Raw genomic sequence first — 20,674 nt, forward strand, 5'->3', positions numbered from 1 at the left:
TCAATCGCGCGCCAAAATTCGAAAAGCGGAAGCTGCCTGAGGAAGAACGAGTGGACAGGCCGGAAAGGGGTTTGGTGAGCAGCTGCTGCTTTCAGCTCTCGGGTTTCCCCACAACAGGTGGCAGGTGGGTGTGGGCAGTGCCGGATTTACGTATAAGCTAAGCAAGCTATAGTTTAGGGCCCCACTCTCTTGGTCCGCCCCTCCCCCCAATTCACTATTAATATACTTCTTAATTGTATTTCAGTTCAACAATTACTTTGATAAAATTACATATTTTGTATGTGCAAATGGCTTCAGATACCTATTAGGTCCATAAATTACCATATAGCATATATATTGAACACAAAAAACAGCGACAATTTGTTGTTTGCAAAGGACAACTGGACATATAAAGGGCCCCATTACCTTCATTAGCTTAGGGCCTCATCAAACTTAAATCCATAGCTGTCAAGTTTTCCCTTTTCTCGCGAGGAAGCCTATTCAGCATAAGGGAATTTCCCTTTAAAAAAGGGAGAACTTGACAGCTAGGCTTAAATCTGGCCCTGGGTGTGGGTGCTGGTAATAAAAACGAGACATATCTCCCTGACATGCTAGTTTTCTATGGGAAGAGATGATTGTTGTTGTTATTGGTTAAAGGGGGGTTGGACTAGATGACCCTGGCGGTCCCTTTCAACTCTATGATTCTATGAACATGTAGTACTTGTACTGTAGTCTGAATGGGTGTAGGTCGCATTATAGGCTGGCTATGCTCCTTGAGAACTGCATAATGTCTAACTCTGGCTCAAATGAGAGCATTTGTGGCTCAGGGATGCAAGGTATCGTATCCAGTGCACAGTACTGCTGTTATCTGTGGAATCTTTTTTTTAAAAAAGATTTTGCTGATAAGTATTATCATTATTTTAAAACAAATGTATAGGCTGCTTCACAGCTTAATGCCTTCAAAGCAATGCTCAACACAGAAACAGGCTAAAATGCAGATTCTTTAAAACAATAATCATATCAATAAACTTTAAAATAAAGCCATTTTTTCAGATATATAATTGTTCTGTAGGTCGCACCTTCTTAAACGAAAATGTCTTCAATGGGTAGTGGTGCCCTTGAATATTGTACTTAATGTATGTTGGTTCAAAGAAAATTTCCTTATATTCAATGGGACTTACTCTGACATTTGCATAGGATTGAAACCTAAGTGTCTTCTCTACTCACTGTGCATTGAATCATTGGATTTCCATGCTAGCTCACTCCAAGTGTTTTACCTACAAGAAGTGGTCATCATTTCATTTCATATATGGATCACTTGCAAGGTGTAATGTTACTTGCCACACATGAATTAAAAGCAACGTCCTTTGGTTTAACTCTGGTTTCAGGTCCCTTAAGAGTGCTGAGATGAGCAATGAACCCAGAGGAAAAGGTTCTGGGCGAGGAGGTGGTGGCTTTCAGAGATGGCGAGGAAGAGGAGCATGGCAAGGGAGAGGAAAAGGACGTGGGCAGAGAGGAGAAGGGAAAAGTGCTGGGAAGTCAGAGTCTGGTATGTTAATTCCACAACGTGATTTGCTTTTGTATTGTTATTTTTTAAAGGAAGGTGTTTGTTGTTGGAAGGATAGCATGAAGAAAATGTGTCCTATGATAACATAATGCAAGGCCTGGAGCTTGGGGTTGCCATATCATGGTCTTAAGATGGAGGGAAGTTTTAAAATCTGAACCCCTTGCCAATGTTGCCTCTGTGTACTGTATGAGCAACTGTTATCTTTTAAAAAATAACTTTTGTTCTAAACTGTATTTTATTTATTATTTTGAATTTATAAATTTATACCCTATCCTGCCTTCCTAAGGGGAGCCCAGTGATCCTTTAAACAATAAAATTGCATAAAACATTATGAAATATTACAGGCAGAGCCAGTTTCTTATTCCACAGGGTATGCTAGAAAAGAAGGCATAAATGTCATATGTGGTAAATATGACCCTGTGGACAGGACTGGCACATTTGTTATGATTGTTCTTGCTTTGTGTATTTGCCTTTTGCGGATCTTTTTATATTGCTATGTATTTGAATATTTAATAAAAATGATATTATACGGTAATATATTGCAGACATCAGTTAAAAGCAGCATATGTAGGCAGATATATCTCTGAAAAATTGAGAACTAAAAATTGACTAATATCACTAACATTCTTGGGAAACGCTTTTCAGCTGTGCCTCAGTTCATTCAGATGACTCTGGATCAGATTCCTACTTATAGAGGGTGGAAACTATATTTCTCTGAAGGTAAGCTTTTTCTGTAGATATATACAGAACTGACTTGATGGCTTGAGAATAGAATAACATTTTGGCTTGTACCCGTGTTTCTCATATTATAAGACACGTCTTATATTAATTTTTTCCTCAAAAAAACACACCATGGCTTATTTTCAAGGGATGTCTTATTTTTTAATAAATGGCATCAAGCAAGTGAAAGGTTTCTGAGATCAAAAGCAGCAGAACAGAGCCCAAACAAGCATGATACAGTGGCACTTCGACATACGAATGACTCGACATACAAATTTTTCGAGTTACTAAGGGAAAAAATGGGGGCGGGCTTACGAATTTATTCGACTTACGATCAATGTGTGCCAGCCTCTCTTGGGATCGTGCTCTCGCCGGAACCCCTGCCACCGCCGCTGCGAAGCCGGCCTCCTGCCGGCTTCCCGCGGGATCGGGCCCTCGCCAGCTCCGCTACCGATCTTCGTGTGACAGGCGGGGGGGGGGAGAGCAGAGAACGATCTCCGCTTTCCCCCCCACCCCGCCCGTCACACAGCACAGGGCCGAAGATCGGCGGGCGCTGTTTGCCGGGCTTGTCAAGCCCAGCAAGGAGCGCCCGCCGATCTTCGGTGACAGGCGGGGGTGGGGGTGGGGGAGAGCGGAGAACGATCTCCGCTTTCCCCCCCACCCCGCCCGTCACACAGCACAGGGCCGAAGATTGGCGGGCGCTGTTTGCCGGGCTTGTCAAGCCCAGTAAACAGCGCCCGCCGATCTTCGGTGACAGGCGGGGGTGGGGAGAGAGCGGAGAACGATCTCCGCTTCCCCCCCGCCCGTCACACAGCACAGGGCCGACGATCGGCGGGCGCTGTTTGTCGGGCTTGTCAAGCCCAGCAAACAGCGCCCGCCGATCTTCGGTGACAGGCGGGGGTGGGGGGAGAGCGGAGAACGATCTCCGCTTTCCCCCCCACCCCACCCGTCACACAGCACAGGGCCGAAGATCGGCGGGCGCTGTTTGCCGGGCTTGTCAAGCCCAGCAAACAGCGCCCGCCGATCTTCGGTGACAGGCGGGGGTGGGGGGAGAGCGGAGAACGATCTCCGCTTTCCCCCCCACCCCACCCGTCACACAGCACAGGGCCGAAGATCGGCGGGCGCTGTTTGCCGGGCTTGTCAAGCCCAGCAAACAGCGCCCGCCGATCTTCGGTAACAGGCAGGGGTGGGGGGAGAGCGGAGAACGATCTCCGCTTTCCCCCCCACCCCGCCCATCACACAGCACAGGGCCGAAGATCGGCGGGCGCTGTTTGCCGGGCTTGTCAAGCCCAGCAAACAGCGCCCGCCGATCTTCGGTGACAGGCGGGGGTGGGGGGAGAGCGGAGAACGATCTCCGCTTCCCCCCCCACCCTGCCCGTCACACAGCACAGGGCCGAAGATCGGCGGGCGCTGTTTGCCGGGCTTGTCAAGCCCAGCAAACAGCGCCCGCCGATCTTCGGTGACAGGCAGGGGTGGGGGGAGAGCAGAGAACGATCTCCGCTTCCCCCCCACCCCCGCCTGTCACACAGCACAGGTCCGAAGATCGGCGGGCGCTGTTTCCCGGGCTTGTCAAGCCCAGCAAGGAGCGCCCGCCGATCTTCGGCTCTGTCCCCCGATGCGCTACGGCTCGGGGAAGCAGGCAGGGAGACGGCAACATGATCTTGGGACCAGTGGCCATGATCTTGGTTTTTTGATGTTGAGCTTCAGACCATATTTTGCGCTCTTCTCTAAGTGTGTTTAAGGTTATAATTTTAGTAGATTTTAATGTCCATAGAACTAGAGTTGGCCATAAGCTTCAGAAGGAATGAGCTGGCTTGTGCATAGTTTTTTTAGGATGGGATTTGAGGAAATGTAATTTCTAATAAAGAAATTGTGTTTTTGAATTCTAAGCAAGATGTTTAAAAGCTGCACCAAAAATGTTAAATAACTAATGAAAATTGTCCAATTCAGCATATGATGACAACTCCCCTTTTGTTCAGAAGATTGAAGCATTTGAGAAGTTTTTTGTGTCTCGAATAGAGCTTTATGATAAGGTAAGTCTTCATAATGTGATCACTTTCTCATTCCTTATCTCTTCTTCCTAGCCTCCACTACCCTATGATCTGTAATAATGATAATGATAATTTATTATTTATACCCCGCCCATCTGGCTGGGTTTCCCCAGCCACTCTGGGCGGCTCCCAATAGAATATTAAAAACACAATAAATACATCAAACATTAAAAACTTCCCTAAACAGCTGCCATCAGATGTTTTCTAAAAGTTAGGTAATTGTTTCTTTCCTTGACATCTGATGGGAGGGCGTTCCACAGGAAGGGTGCCACTACCGAGAAGGCCCTCTGCCTAGTTCCCTGTAACCTCACTTCTCACAATAAGGGAACTGCCAGAAAGCCCTTGGCGCTGGACCTCAGTGTCCGGGCTGAATGATGGGAATGGAGACGCCCCTTCAGGTATACTGGGCCGAGGCCTTTTAGGGCTTCAAAGGTCAGCACCAGCACTTTGAATTGTGCTTGGAAATGTACTGGGAGTCCATGTAGGTCTTTCAGGACTAGTGTTATATGGTCCCAGCGGCTGTTCCCAGTCATCAGTCTAGCTGCCGCATTCTGGATTAGTTGTAGTTTCTGGGTCACCTTCAAAGGTAGCCCCACGTAGAGCGCATTGCAGTAGTCCAGGCATCCCCAAACTGCGGCCCTCCAGATGTTTTGGCCTATAACTCCCATGATCCTTAGCTAAGAGGACCAGTGGTCAGGGATGATGGGAATTGTAGTCCAAAACATCTGGAGAGCCTCAGTTGGGGGATGCCTGCAGTAGTCCAAGCTTGTAAATGATACCTTTTTTTGATACCTTTCCCTACTGAGGCTTCCATCACAACCACAAGTAGTAATATTTTCCATGGTGATGACTTTCCTAGAAAGGCTTAACAAGTTCTGCAGTGGCCTTTAGAAGATATGTAAAACCCTGTATTGTCAGATGTGGAGGTTGTGGTCTGTTTGCATCCTTGCTGCTGACCGAGTCCTTATTAAGTTTTATAGTGTTCAAATGTATATTTCTAGGATGCATTTATGATTTTATTTTGTGTCTTGAAGGCCTTGGTGGGCATAAATTGAGGCTTCTATTATTATCAATGTGTGTGCAATCAATTAGCAAACTTAATAGCAATCAATACAATTTCAGGAGGGGAAATTGGAGGGGAGCAGAACAAGTTCTTGTCGGCTTCCTTGTTCTGACAGGATCTTTGTGCTAAACCTCTCGCTCTCACACACCTCACTCTTATCCCGTGTTGCCAGTCTTTCTGAAAACAATTCAGACAAGTCTTTGAAAATACTGTGACAAATTCACACAGTTCTCTTTTATAGGATGAAATAGAAAGAAAAGGAAGTATTCTTGTGGATTATAAAGAGCTGGCACATGATAAAGAATTAATGGAATCAATGCCTGATATTGCTTCTGAATTAAGAGATATGCCACAAAAGATATTGGACTGCATGGGCCTAGCCATACATCAGGTGAGCAGTAAAATTTTGAATGTTAGATCATTCACAGACCTGCATGCATATACTTTTTGGTGGGAGGAAGAGGCGTAAAGTGTCATTTAAGTTTTTTTTTTAAAAAAACAAGTGTATGTGAAAGGAAGAGAAACCTATATTTCTAAACTTATCATAGAACTAGCCAGGGAACTTCCCTCTGCATGACTGTCTTTTATATTTTGATAACCAAATGAGCCAGCAGAAAGAAACTTATTTTTTTGTGGCTGTGCTGGAGTGTTTTCATAAACAGCTAATGAGTGTTCGATTTTCTAACTTGGCTGCTTGTTTGAAATATGAAGCTTATGAAATCAAAAGACACTTCACCTTTTGGTTTCAGGGATCTGAAGTCTATTTTTTGTGTTATAACTTGGATTTTATGCATGTTTGACATAAAATGACTTAGGACCACAATACCTCGAGGACCACCTCTCTCCATATAAGCCAACCTGGACCCTTTGTTTATAGTCTGAAGCCCTGTTTGTAGAATGCTCTCCCCAAGGAGGTTCAACTGGTGCCTGCCTTATCTTTAGGTGCCAGGCAGAAATGTTCCTCATCAGCCAAGCCTTTGGATGATTAATATTCTACAGCCTTTTAAATGTGTTTGTGGGAGGGGGGTTATTATTTTGTTGTTTCTCTTTCAGCTATTTATTTGTGCTTTCATCTCGTGGTTTTTATATTGAGAATCACCCCGAGATCTTTGTAAATAAATAAAATAAATAAGCAAGCAATCCTCTTACTTGGATTAAACAAAACTACTCTCAGAGCCAGTATTATGCCTAATAAAAGGATCAGAAAATGATTTTTAAGAAAGGGGGGGGGTTAAAATGACAATTAAGAATGCAGAGTTTTGATTCTTGAAACCTTTGTGAATTTTTTGTACAGGTTGGAAAATACTGTTCAGTGTTACCAACATCTTTATATGATGGTCGAGGCTTCCTGAGTATTTTTTTTTTAATGTTATAGGTGCTAAGCAAAGATCTTGAAAAACATGCAGCACAACTTCAGGAACAAGAAGGGCTGTCCATTGATGAAGAACCCATAATTAATGTACCATATATTCATGCAAGGTAGCTATTGCTTAAAAAAGAACAAGTTTTCTTAAGAGGCTCAAACTCCACATGCTCCATGTTATTTGCAAAGCAATGCATTTCTCAGATATTGGAAAATTAGTCTTAAGTTCCATTGAAATCAGTGGCACAAATTATGTTGAATAGCCAGTTGATTCTAACCCACCCCACTGCCAGACTGAGATTTTCAGTCTGATCCTATGGATGTTTTCCCTGAAGAAAATCCCTTTGTGTTAAGTGGTAGTTAGTTCCAAGTACAGGTGTGCATAGTAGCGCTGTAGCTTTTAACATGATTAACTTTCTCTGACAGTCATCTAATTTTCTATATTGTTTTATTTTAGGGTGTACAACTATGACCCACTTACTCAGCTTAGGAATATTCGAGCTAATTGCTATGGGAAATTTGTTGCATTGCGTGGGACTGTGGTTCGTGTCAGTAACATTAGGCCTACCTGCACCAAGATGGCATTTATATGCAGTGCCTGTGGAAATACTCAGAGTTTCCCTTTACCTGATGGCAAATATACTCTTCCTACAAAGGTAATGAACACTTTAAAACCATTTTTTTAGTCACCGTTTATTATTAGACTGCTGGGACATTAAAACATCAGGCAATAAAGGGAAATGGGTTAACCCTCGGGAGAAACTAGGCTGAATTGCTGAAAATGAACCTGTCCTGTCTTCTTGTTTACTGCCAGTTTATATACATGGTTCATAAATTAAGCTAAAGCATTATTTATCTTCAGAGCATTGTTTGCCAAAGAAGGATTTATGCAAGCAGAAGCCTCTGAGAATTAGTGTGGATGAGCTTTCTGCTCCTCCAAAACAAATGGGATAACGTGAAGTATTATAGTTTCCAGGGTGGCAGCCATGTTAAGTTTGTTGCAGCAAAAATGATGAATCTTGTGCCACTTTTAAGGTTAATAAAAATATTATGGCATAGGTTTTTGTAGAGCAGATGAAGTGCAACTGATGAAGTGGACTCTGGTCCGCCAAAGCTTATTCCATAATAAATTTGTTAGTCTATAAAGTGCCACAAGATTTTTTTATATAAGTACTTTAATATAAACTTTTTTTGTGCTAAACTTGAACATGCATTTTTTAGTGTCCTTTGCCCGAATGTCATGGACGATCATTCACTGCCGACAGAAGTTCTCCTTATACAGTTACTGTGGACTGGCAGTCTATTAAGTAAGTATTTCCCTGCTTCTGCCCTCTGCAGCCTCTGAACTATGCCCTTCTGCAAACTGTTCTAAATCTATACTGTCCTCCTGTTCTCGGGAAGGTTCAGGAGAAAGGGAGGGGCACCATTCGTCTTTAGTCCAGCCCCTGACCAATATCACAAATACAAAAGTATTATAACATAATTCTAGGATTCAAGAGCTCATGTCCGACGATCAGCGAGAAGCAGGAAGAATTCCTCGAACAATAGAATGTGAACTGGCACAGGATCTTGTAGACAGCTGTGTTCCGGGAGATGTGATTACCGTCACAGGCATTGTCAAAGTGTCAAACACTGAGGAAGGTACACTATAACTGGTCATAGCTTTTGTATGTTGACGTTTGTGGCAAGTTTTCTCTGTTTTTGGCAGGGTGAGGGGAAGCGACAAAAGTAATCCAACTACCTGACAATGGTATCTACGTGCGTGAATCTAGTCTAATAAGAAATTATCTTAGGGAGAGCTGCAATAGTGTAGTGCAGTGGGTCTCAACCTCTGCAAAGTAATTTTTTGAACATAATGTGGGGTAGCCCCTAATAAGCAAAGGATTTTAGGTGTACTAGAAATCAGACTAGGGCTGAGCAATATATGGTTTTCAACATCGTGATATATCAGCACCTAAACATTGCAATACAGTGGGACCTCGGTTTAAGAACAGTCCTGTTTACGAATGATTCGGTTTACAAACCGCAAAACCAGAAGTAGTGTCCCGGTTTGCGAACTTTACTTCGGTCTAAGAATGGAATCCGAACGGTGGAAAGGGACCAGCGGTGGGAGGCCTCATTACGGAAAGTGCGCCTTGGTTTAAGAACGGCTTTGGTTTAAGAACGGACTTCTGCAACGGATTAAGTTTGTAAACTGAGGTAGCACTGTAATCGGATATAGCACAATGTCTGAAATTGGGAGATCAGGCGTGGGGATGAGGGAAGGAGCAGCTGCGGAGATGGGATGGGTGAGAGAAGGAAAGGAAGCAGAGTCACCTCCACCACATGATTTTAGTGGGAAGAGATGGGGGGTGCACCAAGCCACTGTCTGTGGGGGCAGCCAGCAAAGATCCACATCCACCGTTGCTGCTACTACTTTCCTGCTGTCTGAGAAAAGCTGCTCTGCGGTGCCTTGAAGTGACGGGTGATCAGCTGCCCTCGTCTCCCTCAGCGTGAGGGATGGCAGCTTAGAACAGCAGCGTTATCGCTGAGATCATTGTGTGATATCGGCGGTGCCTTGAAATCGGCTGCCCTCCTCCCCCTCATGTGAGGAGAGATATATTGCTGCATATTGCCGGGTCAAGATTGTTATCGTGGTGTGATTTCAAAACCGATTTTGGTCAATACAGTGGTACCTCTACTTACGAATGTTTCTACTTACGAATGGAGCTCCGTCCGCCATCTTGGATGCGGTTTAGATAGGATTTTTTCTACTTACGAATTTTTAGATAGGATTTTTTCTACTTACGAATTTTTAGATAGGATTTTTTCTACTTACGAATTTTTTCTCCCAATGCATTCCTATGGGATTCAACTTACAATTTTTTTTTCTACTTACAAATGTGCGCTTGGAACACATTAAATTCGTAAGTAGAGGTACCACTGTATATTGAAAGTATTATAGTTGTATATATTTTGTATTCAGGAATTATCACCCTGTGTTTGAAACTAGATTTTTTTTTTAGTGTAATATCCTCATATAGAGAGAATAATGTGACTGTTGCTGTAATATTTTAACAGGAGCATCTAGAAATAAAAATGATAAATGTGTCTTCCTGTTATACATCGAAGCAAACTCTATCAGCAACACTAAAGGACAGAAAGTCAAGGACTATGAACATGGAATAAACCACCAAGCCTGCATGGAGTTTTCACTTAAAGATCTTTATGCTGTCCGGGAAATACAAGCAGAAGAGAACCTGTTTAAGCTCATTGTCAAGTATGTCACTTTTTGCATGTCGTTGTGAATATTAGACTTCGCATACTATCTTGTTTCAAAAATCCTAGATGATCCACTCATGACGCCCTCTCCTCTTCAGTTTTTCACTTCCAGACCCCTTAGTTCATTTAATGTAAGGAAAGAAGGGTGTGCGTGAATCTGTTTTTCTACAGAAGAATCTCCTTTTAAAATAATCCTTGAAACGCACAACATGGTCTAAGCTGGAACAACTTGTTCTGTGCTCCATTCTACTTATCCGGGACTAGATGGCTTACTGCTAAGTTTAGGACATGAAGCAAATTGTACAGGATTTTTTTTGGGGGGGGGGCTATTAGAAGAGGAATCTTAAATGCTCATTCTATGCTCCATGGAGTCTAGGACACTGTTCTGAGCTATCTGATGCTTTGGTAGGGCGATAGTGAGTGCAGGTACCGTTTGTGTTACTAGTACACATTGATAAATATCCATAAATACACTTTCCAATGTTAAAACAGTTCTGATATTAACTTATCTTGATCTCAGCAGAAGAGAGATAGTGATTGAACTCAATGGGTGGTGTCAACGAAGTTTTACCCAAAGTAGACTCATTTAAAATAATGATTATGTACATGTCTAAGTTAAGTCCACTAATTTCAGAAGGTCTCCTCTGAGTAAAAGTTAGTTAATTCCACCCAATGGGTCTTAAAAGTGCTGAACTTTGGCGGGATCATGCCCATTGTATTGCTAAGAACTTAGGTTTCGACACTTGCATAGGAGTAGTAGTTGTCAGACTTGGTAAGAAAACCCAAGCATCCTTTCTGTTTCTGTAATTGCTATCAAGCTATTACCAGGGCTGTGTGCAATTCATAATTCTGTGTAAGGAAATTGATATGATCATTGAGATCTAAAAATCTCAGCATTCTTTAAAAAAATAACTTTTTTTGTTACCAGCTGTTACAGATGCAGGAAGGAATTTGAAAATGTGTAGGCAATGCTTGTTAATTAGAAGCTGGGTTAGGGTGGCACTGTGGTCCAAACCACTAAGCTTCTTGGGCTCGCCGATCAGAAGGTCAGCGGTTCGAATCCCTGCGACGGGGTGAGCTCGCGTTGCTGTGTCCCAGCTCCTGCCAACCTAGCAGTTCAAAAGCATGCCAGTGCAAGTAGATAAATAGGCACCGCTGCAGCAGGAAGGTTAATGGCGTTTCCGTGTGCTCTGGTTTCCATCACGGTGTTGTGTCGCGTCAGTCCTGCTGGCCATGTGACCCGGAAAGTTGTCTGTGGACAAATGCCGGCTCCCACGGCCTGAAAGCGAGATGAGCGCCACAACTCCATAGTCGCTTTTGACTGGACTTAACTGTCCAGGGGTCCTTTATCTTTTACCTTTACCTACCTTTTTGCACAAATAAATGTGGTTGATTCATTACCTTGTTATTATAGACCTCTGGTAAGGGATCCTAATATGCAGGAACAGGAGAGTAAAAGCAAGTTAAGAAACCCCAGTCTGGTCCAAGGTGCAAAACACATAATTCTCATGAGCATGGTGAGCAATGTGTTGGTGTGCCAGGCAGTGTCTCCTTGTTATTCAGGTGAACAGCACTTGTGGGCTGGTACATTGGCCAGTTTCTCTCTCCTTCAGCATCAGCATGACATCACAATGGCCTGTGTATCTCCTTCTGGTTGGACACATCCGTGTGAGAACACAGTGGCCAGTCTGTGAAATAGGCAGCATCAGCATGAGATCACAGTGGCCAGTTTTTCTCCCTCAGGTGTCTAGCATGGGCCACAGTGGGCAGCCTCTGCCCTTCAGGCAGGGAGCATCATCTTGTGGGGAGAGGCATTCATTCGCCTTCGTTCCTCTTCCACTCAGGCAGGCAGTAGAATGTGGGCAGAATATTTACGGTATTTCTCTTGTGGAAGCTGCCAAAAACAGGTACATGTCAACACAATCTCTTTCTCAGTGAGGTGGGCTTAGTTGGGAGCAGATGATGGACCCTGTATGTTCTTCTCTTAGTGAGGTGGTCAGCAGACGTATGAGTGTAGTGGTCGTCTCCCCGAAATGGGCAGCAGCCTGCGAACAGAGAAGCAGCAGGCTAGGCAAAGAGCTGGCAAGTAGGCAATCCATCTATTACAAGGCCTCTCTACTTACAGGAAGTGGGCGTGGGTGGCGCTGTGGTCTAAACCCCCGAGCCTCTTGTGCTTGCTGATCGTAAGGTTGGCAGTTCAAGTCCGTGTGAAGGGGCGAGCTCCCATTGCTTTGTCCCAGCTCCTGCCAACCTAGCAGTGCGAAAGCACACCAGTGCAAGCAGATAAATAGGTACCACTGCGGCGGGAAGGTAAACAGTGTTTCTGTGTGCTCTGGCTTCCGTCACGGTGTTCCATTGTGCCAGAAGCAGTTTAGTCATGCTGGCCACATGACCCGGAAAGCTGTGGACAAACGCTGGCTCCCTCGGCCTGAAAGCGAGATGAGTGCTGCAACTCCATAGTCGCCTTTGACTGGACCTAACTGTCCAGGGCTCCTTTACCTTTTCATTAGAAGCCAAAGCAGGGGTGTATGACTAGTAACTCAGTGCCCTACATAGCACCTTGCCCCTCTCCATGACTGCTAGGAGCAGAATAAACTGTGAACTGTGCATGCAGATTTGCTTAAATAGCACTATGTATGTAGAATTCAGTTTATGCTATGAAATCTATATTCTTTTAGCAAAACACTTGTGCGGGGTTAATTGACGCAGAACATGCACTACCCTGGGTACTTCTTTTAAATTATGTGTTAATTTGGTTTTTCTCTTCCTTCTAGTTCTCTTTGTCCTACTATCTACGGTCATGAGGTAAGTTCATCCCAATGGAAAAATTCCGATGGCTGTTCTAAATGCTCACCGGAAAACGTCCCCCATCCCCCCCTATAACCTAGTTTTTGTCAACTGGTTGGAAATCCAGAATGAGTAACTTGGAATATGAGATTGGGGTGTTCTTCGCTCTTTCGTCCCTTGTAGGATTCAGTCAGTTATGTTAGCATTAAAAAAAGATAAATCCCATATTTTCTCATATGGCCTAGGCCTGTTCTGAAACCCTCTGACAAATTGTACATTGGCTGCCTTTTCATTTTTAAAAATGTACCGGTATGTTTTCATTTTTCAGTTGTTATGCTGCAGTGTTTGTAATTATTTTTATAGGAGTTTCTTGTTTCTATCTTCAATAAATAGATTTCTTGTGAGTTTAAAACAATGAAACCATCAATCTTTTTATTGCCTTGTTTCTGATACACGCAAGTCCTGCTTTTTGAACACCATTTATTCCCAGGAAATAGTTTGTTAGGCGGGTTTTCACATAATGAGCTGACAGTTTCCATTATTTCTAATGGGGACATTTCTAGTCTGTGTTTCTAGTCTAGTCTCCCTCCTTTCCTCCATAGTTTCTGCCCAGAACTGCTTAAGCCAACCAACAAAAGACAAAGGAAGAACTGACTTGTCTGATCTCTCCTCCTCCCTGATTTGTTTGATTTCCTTCCCTCCCTCCATGGTTTCTGCCCAAAATGTCTGCTGCCAACCAGTAAAACTCAAAACAATTAAGGAAGTGGACAAACTCCGGCTATTCAGGTACCTGAATCAGCCATTTGTGTAGCAAGGTTTGGGTATAATTCTTTGTGTTCAGATAAATGAGCATTTCAGCCATTGTGCCTGCCCCTCTTCAGGCTGGGATTCTCAAGCTCCTATGAGGTATGAACAGACCACATGTGGACTATGTGCCGCTGCCTTGAGCTAATCCATTCCAATGTATCATGCTTCCATTTAACAGATTGTGAAAGCTGGCTTGGTGTTGGCATTGTTTGGAGGCTGTCAAAAGTATATGGATGATAAAAATCGGATTCCTATTCGAGGAGACCCTCATCTTCTGGTGGTTGGAGATCCAGGACTGGGGAAGAGTCAGATGTTGCAAGTATATATTATTTCAAGTGTATATATATATATATATATATATATATATATATATTCATTTATTAATGAATAGTGCTTTTTTGTTGTTGTTTTTTCTTACCGACATCCAAAGTGTTTTTTAAAAGTGTACTTTAGCGCCAGCTATATCAATCTGAATGCAGGGAAAAGACGTATATTCTTCAATGGGGATGTTGTTCTTTTTAGTACAAGTAAATGCATAGTATGCAAAACTAGCCTTTACCATTCGTTTCTTAGGCTGTATGCAATATTGCACCTCGTGGTGTGTATGTGTGTGGCAACGCGACGACTGCGGCTGGTCTGACTGTAACTCTGTCCAGAGACAGTTCTTCTGGAGATTTTTCTTTGGAAGCTGGTGCCCTTGTGCTTGGAGATCAAGGTACTATAGAAGTAATCCTCTCTGTGGCTGGAAATTTTGAGCTGATGCATAATCTCTTCAGCTGGTAGCTGATATGGTACATTACCTTGTTAGTTCTAGAAATCTTTAAAAAAACAACGGTGGCTGTAGGCTTCAAAGCACATTTTCACATTGACTTTGGTATTACAACACAGAAGGCTATAACTAGTCCATTCTCCATTTGTGATCTTGTAGGAAGTTAGTTTTTGCTTTACCCCCTTTTCTGTCTGGGTATTTGATAATTTACTGGAAGATGATCCAGCTCACAAGGTGGGCAGAATATTTACAGTACCATGGTGGATGGATGAATTAGGGCGGCCAGTTGCAAATGAGGATAGGTCTTTACACACACACCTTTTTAATCCCCCCTGTTTTATGATTTAAAATACTCATTTTACATCCTGAAGATATCAGTGACTTCCTTTCTTCTCTTTCCATGGTTCATTTTACATACCATAAATCCTTGAATATTTTACAAAAACTGTACCATTCAATATTATATTCCATTATTACATCCATCAAAACATATTTACACCTTTGGATTCATCTTAATGCTGCCAACATTTCCAGCTATATGCAATTATTTCCCATATATTCAATAAACGTTTTCCAATCTGCTTTAAATGTACAGTCATACCTCGGTTTAAGTACACCTCGGTTTGAGTACTTTCAGTTTAAGTACTCGCGGACCTGTCTGGAACGGATTAATCCACTTTCCATTACTTTCAATGGGAAAGTTCGCTTCAAGTTAAGTACGCTTCAGGTTAAGTACGGACTTCCGGAACCAATTACACTCATACCTCGGGTTAAGTACGCTTCAGGTTGAGTACTCCGTGGACCCGCCTGGAACAGATTAATCCACTTTCCATTACTTTCAATGGGAAAGTTCGCTTCAGGTTAAGTACAGACTTCCGGAACCAATTGTGTTTGTAAACCGAGGTACCACTGTATGTTCTTCTTGTTCTCTTATTCTATATGTTAGGTCTACAAGCGTATATTCCATCAGTTTAAATTGTGTATATTCCATCAGTTTAAATTGTGTATATTCCATCAGTTTAAATTGCCATTGTTCTTTATTTGGGACCTCACTCGTTTTCCATTTTGGGGCTAACAAAACACGGGCTGCAGTAGTGGCATACATAAATAACCTTTTTTGACACCTGGGAATTTCAGTCCTAATTATCCCCAACAGAAAGGACTTTGGTTTTTTGGGGGAAGGTACTTTTAAACATTTTTTTCCTCAATTCATTACGGATCATTTCCCAGTACTCCTTTACCCTTCTACAAGGCCCCTACATATGAAATAATGTTCCCCCCACCTCTTTGCATCTCCAGGTCTTCTCCACTTTCTAGCTTGTCATGCAGGCAGGAACCTTTTCCTCTTCTGCATCGGACCACTCTAGTTTGCATCTAGTCCCCCTTCTTTTCAAGTAGATGATCACTACTGGCTTTACTTCTGGCACTGATAATCTGATGGGTGGGTTGGCATGAGTAACTGTATGTGCACAGCCCACTTCAGTGCATGCGGACCTTGACAAAGCCAAATGCTAAAGTTTGCCAGAACCTATTGCCACGCTTTTTTAAAAACACACACATTCAAATATAGATTGCATAGCTCCAGTTGTTGAAAGTGCTGGTTCAAACAGGTTTTTGGCGCATCATCTTCACTCTCTGCTGCCTTTCATTTACCAAGTTTATGAGAGTAAACTTTTTTTGTCAATTTGTTCTTCAGGTATCTGTGGAATAGATGAGTTTGATAAGATGGGTAACCAGCACCAGGCCTTGCTAGAAGCTATGGAACAGCAAAGCATCAGCCTCGCCAAGGCTGGTATTGTTTGCAGTTTGCCAGCGAGGACGTCAATAATAGCGGCTGCAAATCCAGTTGGGGGACACTACAACAAGGCCAAAACAGTATCTGAGAATTTAAAGTAAGTACTTCTAAAATGCATGCATCAGAAAGAAAGAAGGGGGGATTTTTTTTCATTTTAAAAATGACTTTTAAGTCTGCACCACTGATTTTGTCAGAAAGGTGACCTTTCTCGAGGGGATTACTTATTTCTCCTTTTAAATGTTCAATGTGAATACTCTCCACACCCCCCTTTTTTGTTGAATGTTGTACAATTCTGAACAAGAAGGAAACAAATTACCGTACTATTCCATGTATAACACACCCCCATATAAGACACCCCCTATTTGTGGGGACTAAAAATTAAGAAAATGGGGGGAGATTGCCCAGAGTGTTGAGCTTTTTTGGGGGGGGGTTGCTGCCGAAAATCACTCACCTCACAACAATACAAACACAACACGTAGGCTAATAGTTACTAGAAAATATATAATAGAATAATGATATTTGTTATTCTGTTATATATTTTCTACTAACTATTAGCCTACATGTTGTGTTTGTACAGTATTGTTGTGATTGAAAATCACTTACCTGCCTTGCCAACGCTAACACTCACGTGTGTCGCAACTGCCTCCTAACGTCTGTCCCCTTGCTGGCAGAAACAGCCTATTGCCCGCCCAATTGCCGCAGCAACACCCAATCAACACCACCCCTTGCCGCAGACACCAATAACACGCTACATACCATCTCTGGCTCGCGGCATCAACCAATCCCACGTCCCCCCTAGGCACTACCCATGTATAAGACGATCCTCTATTTTAAACATATTTTTTCAGTAGAAACACCTAGACTTATACATGGAAAAGTATGGCATGTTCAAATTGATGTAAACTTGTATATAGAATTTCTTCCGCTCAAGAGACCTCAAATTATTTTGAATTCCTCACACTAACTATGTTTTCAGGTATGCTATGCTATAGATAGAGTGTACCCAGGGGTATATGTGTGTGTTTAAGCACATGCATTGTACTTGTGGGTTTTTCTTTCCGTGTAGAATGGGGAGCGCTTTATTGTCGCGCTTTGACTTGGTGTTCATACTGCTGGATATACCGAATGAAGATCATGACTACCTGCTTTCCGAACACGTGATGGCAATGCGAGCAGGAAAGCAGACAGGATGCAGCAGTGCAGTAGTGCTTCGCGCGAGCTCTCAGAATTCGAACATATCGGTCCTTGAAGCCGTTTCAGACAAACCGTTGTCGGAAAGATTAAAGGTAGTACATACTGCTCAGATTTCCTGGCCCAAAACCACCCTATCTCTCTAGGCAATGATCAGAGGCTGCCATGAAATGAATTTTAGGAGCTCGCTTGTTCAATTTTTCTCCTGTTTTAAGTATCTAGAGTGCTACTGTATCCAAAGGGGTTTTTTCACATCCAAGACTATATTTTGTTGTAATAAAAAGGAAGGCGAAGTTTGAGGCAGGAAATGCTTCCTGAAACTGGGCACCACAGGGATATGCCAGATTTAGATATAATTTTTATTATGAGGATTTTTGTAATCCACTTTTTGAGAGACTCTTTGTCAGGGACCGTGCTGAGGAGGGCTGCACTGAGGAGAAGTGGTGGGGGCCCCCTCCCCCTGATCCTGATCAGGATCCTGAATCTTCCCAGGAGCAGTGGGACAGTATAAATTTGGAACAGTGGTTTGCAGAGGGACATAGTTCAGAAGGCAGAAGTTGGGAAGAACTGGGTGGTGAACAGCTAGGAGAAGAAGAACTGGGAGAGAGAGTTAACAGATTCATCAGCCTAAGGTCAAGGAGAGCAGATAAAGTGGCAGTACAGAAAGCACAGTGGTTGTGAGATCAGGTTGCCAGACGCAGAAGTGATGTGGATTACTAGGGGGGAAGTGGGTGGAACCCTTAATGGGGAGCACCTCCATCCCTAGGAATGGATTCATTCTTCTCTCGCTGTGATCATTAAAATTTCTAACTGGTAAGAGACTCCTTTCACTTTGTTCTGCTTATCTACTGCCAAAGGGCAGTGTGTGTTGGGGGGGGGGGAGCCGAGTCCCTGAAGCCTGACACCCTTGGGGAATATAAAGCAGGATATAAGTATTCAAAAGGATATAAGTATTCAAGTGCCCTGTGTGGTGGTCTGCTTGTGTACGGGGGCTTTTCAGCTCCCCGCTTCCCAACAACTGCCCTTCTCGCCAACTCCCAATTCCTCTGATGATATCCCATGAAGTACCGTACAAAGATATGCCAGTGGATGGAAGTCTATTCCCTTTCCCTGCTTGCACAAAAACACTTTCCACTTACACCCAGGATGGGAAGCTGGTTCTCAGCCATTGCGTTTGCTGTATAGCATTTCAGCGTTCAAAGCATTTTTACATGTGTTACAGCCATTCTCACAATCTTCCCTGTGTTGTGATTATCTGTGAGGCAGAGTGACTTACATGAGGTGAGAGACTTCAGCCTGGGTCTCCCAAGTTTCTGACTCTTACCTGTGGGAGCCACAGTGGTTCAGATCTGATGGCACTGTCCACTTCTGCAGCAGGGTGGAATGCTGCAATACCTAAAGCGTGTTTTCAATCGTCAGGTCATTCCGGGAGAAAATTTTGATCCAATTCCGCACCAGCTGTTGAGGAAGTATGTTGGCTATGCCCGTCAGTATGTGCACCCCACGCTATCTCCAGAGGCCGCTCAGGTCCTCCAGGAATTCTACCTTCAGCTCCGACAGCAAAGCCAAAGAGCAGACAGCACACCTATCACCACACGGCAGTTGGAGTCGCTGATACGTCTTACCGAGGTTTCCTTTCCTTTTATATTTCTTGCCGCTTGGATTTCTTGTAATAGGAAAGTTTTGACAAGTGACAGATGGCTCAAATTCTCGTGATTTTAATGTGAGCGGTGGGAGACAGCACAAATATTTTCTTTAAAAAAAACCTAATTTAAATAAATAGACATAATTCCATCAACCTGGTAAGACTGGATTTGGATCAAATCTGAGTTGCCAGATTCTTGAGAAAACCCGCGCCATCTTTTTTTTTTTTGAATGCTTCTACCCTCTTTTTTTGTAAATAAAATTGAGGATACTAAAAGTTAACAAAGTGGGCTCAGCCGTGTTCGCTCTCTTCCGTTTTTGAATGGCTCCCTTGTAACTTCAGCCTCAAAGTAGAGATACTCCTTAAAATTTAATGCCAGAAAAGATCTTGCAAACATAGAGATATTCCACTGGATATCTCACTTTTTAAATACGATTCTGCTGGTGCAACCCGGATTATCTGTTGTTTCAGTATCTTGGGGCTGATTCAACTTTACTTCTCTCTCCCCAATCCATTACATTGATGCTCTAAGCAGTGATGTGCTCTTTTTAATCATTTCTTCAGCACAAGCATTTCAGCTTGCTAAATGGAACAATCCCTATTCTTCCTCTCTAATTTTAAACTATATGAAACTGCCTTAAACTGGGTCACACCATTGAATCTTCTAGCCCAGCATTACTTATTCCATCTGTCAGTGGTTCTTCAAGGTCTTGGCACAGGGACATTTCCCAGGTTAGTTGCTTGATGTCCTTTAAGTAGAGATACCAGCGATTAAACCTGGGGCCCTGTGTGTACGAAGCATGTGTTCTCAGCCAGCACTGTTGGAGTTCTGTTCTGTTCTTTCCTAAATGCCACAAAATTCAGCAGCTTTGCTCAACTATATCCACATTCAAACTGAAAAATGTAGTGAGTATTTGTCTGTATTTTTCAGATACTGGTGCAAACTCCTTTCACGTAGCTTTTCTGATCTGAATAAATTAGGGAGGCGACAAGGTTGGTTATTGCAAAGGGTTATTGCTGACTAAATCCCACTTGGAGTACCCATTGAAGTCAATGGACTTAAGTTAATCAGGCCCCTTTATTTCAGCAGGTCTACTCTCAAGTATGACCTGGATAAAACCCATAATATTAATATAAATTTTAATTATTGTTTGTTTGTTTGTTTAAGGCACGGTCAAGGTTAGAATTAAAAGAAAAGGCCACCAAAGAAGATGCTGAAGATGTCATAGAAATAATGAAATACAGGTAGTATGCATCAGAATAAAACCCAATTTACAGCAAACCAAAGGTCTGTGGGACTCTCATGCACACCTGGTGGTGCTTTTATTTATTTCAGTGATATGTACACATTTTCCTGCGGGGAGGGGGGGGATCCTCACCTGGGCTGTCCCTCCACTCACTGTACTAGTCAGGAATATGCAAATTGAACTGCTCAAATTCAGCGGCTCCAATGTTCACAATAGGCCCAATGCCACATTCCCCATTGGGTACAGGGAGTTGTTTACTACACTAGAATGGAAGGAGAAGCCATGGATGATGGCAGGTGGGGGAGAGAGCTCTAATTGATCGATCCACTGGTGATTCCCTCCATTGCCTGCAACAACAGCTTCAAGCTTGCTTTTATGGTTAACTCTTCCAAAGGCACTTCTCTGCCTAGTTTTACGCCTTCATTGTTT

At 43.0% G+C, this 20,674-nt stretch overlaps 1 protein-coding gene across 2 annotated transcripts in view; it reads left to right on the top strand.

Moving 5' to 3' along the window:
- Positions 1-20,674, top strand: part of MCM8 (minichromosome maintenance 8 homologous recombination repair factor) — a 23,398-nt gene continuing 2,724 nt past the window's right edge. The window contains exons 1-17 of one of the 2 annotated variants that reach the window (XM_060272404.2): positions 1-124; positions 1,368-1,528; positions 2,192-2,266; positions 4,217-4,299; positions 5,622-5,771; positions 6,756-6,859; positions 7,201-7,399; positions 7,965-8,050; positions 8,233-8,384; positions 9,804-10,002; positions 12,779-12,809; positions 13,777-13,917; positions 14,172-14,313; positions 16,064-16,259; positions 17,229-17,448; positions 18,773-18,982; positions 20,167-20,243. In XM_060272404.2, the coding sequence (XP_060128387.1) occupies positions 1,387-1,528; positions 2,192-2,266; positions 4,217-4,299; positions 5,622-5,771; positions 6,756-6,859; positions 7,201-7,399; positions 7,965-8,050; positions 8,233-8,384; positions 9,804-10,002; positions 12,779-12,809; positions 13,777-13,917; positions 14,172-14,313; positions 16,064-16,259; positions 17,229-17,448; positions 18,773-18,982; positions 20,167-20,243 (2,207 nt within the window). In that variant the 5' untranslated portion in view covers positions 1-124; positions 1,368-1,386. The remainder of the gene's footprint in view (positions 125-1,367; positions 1,529-2,191; positions 2,267-4,216; positions 4,300-5,621; positions 5,772-6,755; positions 6,860-7,200; positions 7,400-7,964; positions 8,051-8,232; positions 8,385-9,803; positions 10,003-12,778; positions 12,810-13,776; positions 13,918-14,171; positions 14,314-16,063; positions 16,260-17,228; positions 17,449-18,772; positions 18,983-20,166; positions 20,244-20,674) is intronic. The other variant, XM_060272403.2, reaches the window with a different exon arrangement.

Source organism: Zootoca vivipara, chromosome 3, assembly GCF_965207765.1.
Source record: "Zootoca vivipara chromosome 3, rZooViv2.hap1.1, whole genome shotgun sequence".
Taxonomy (NCBI): domain Eukaryota; kingdom Metazoa; phylum Chordata; class Lepidosauria; order Squamata; family Lacertidae; genus Zootoca; species Zootoca vivipara.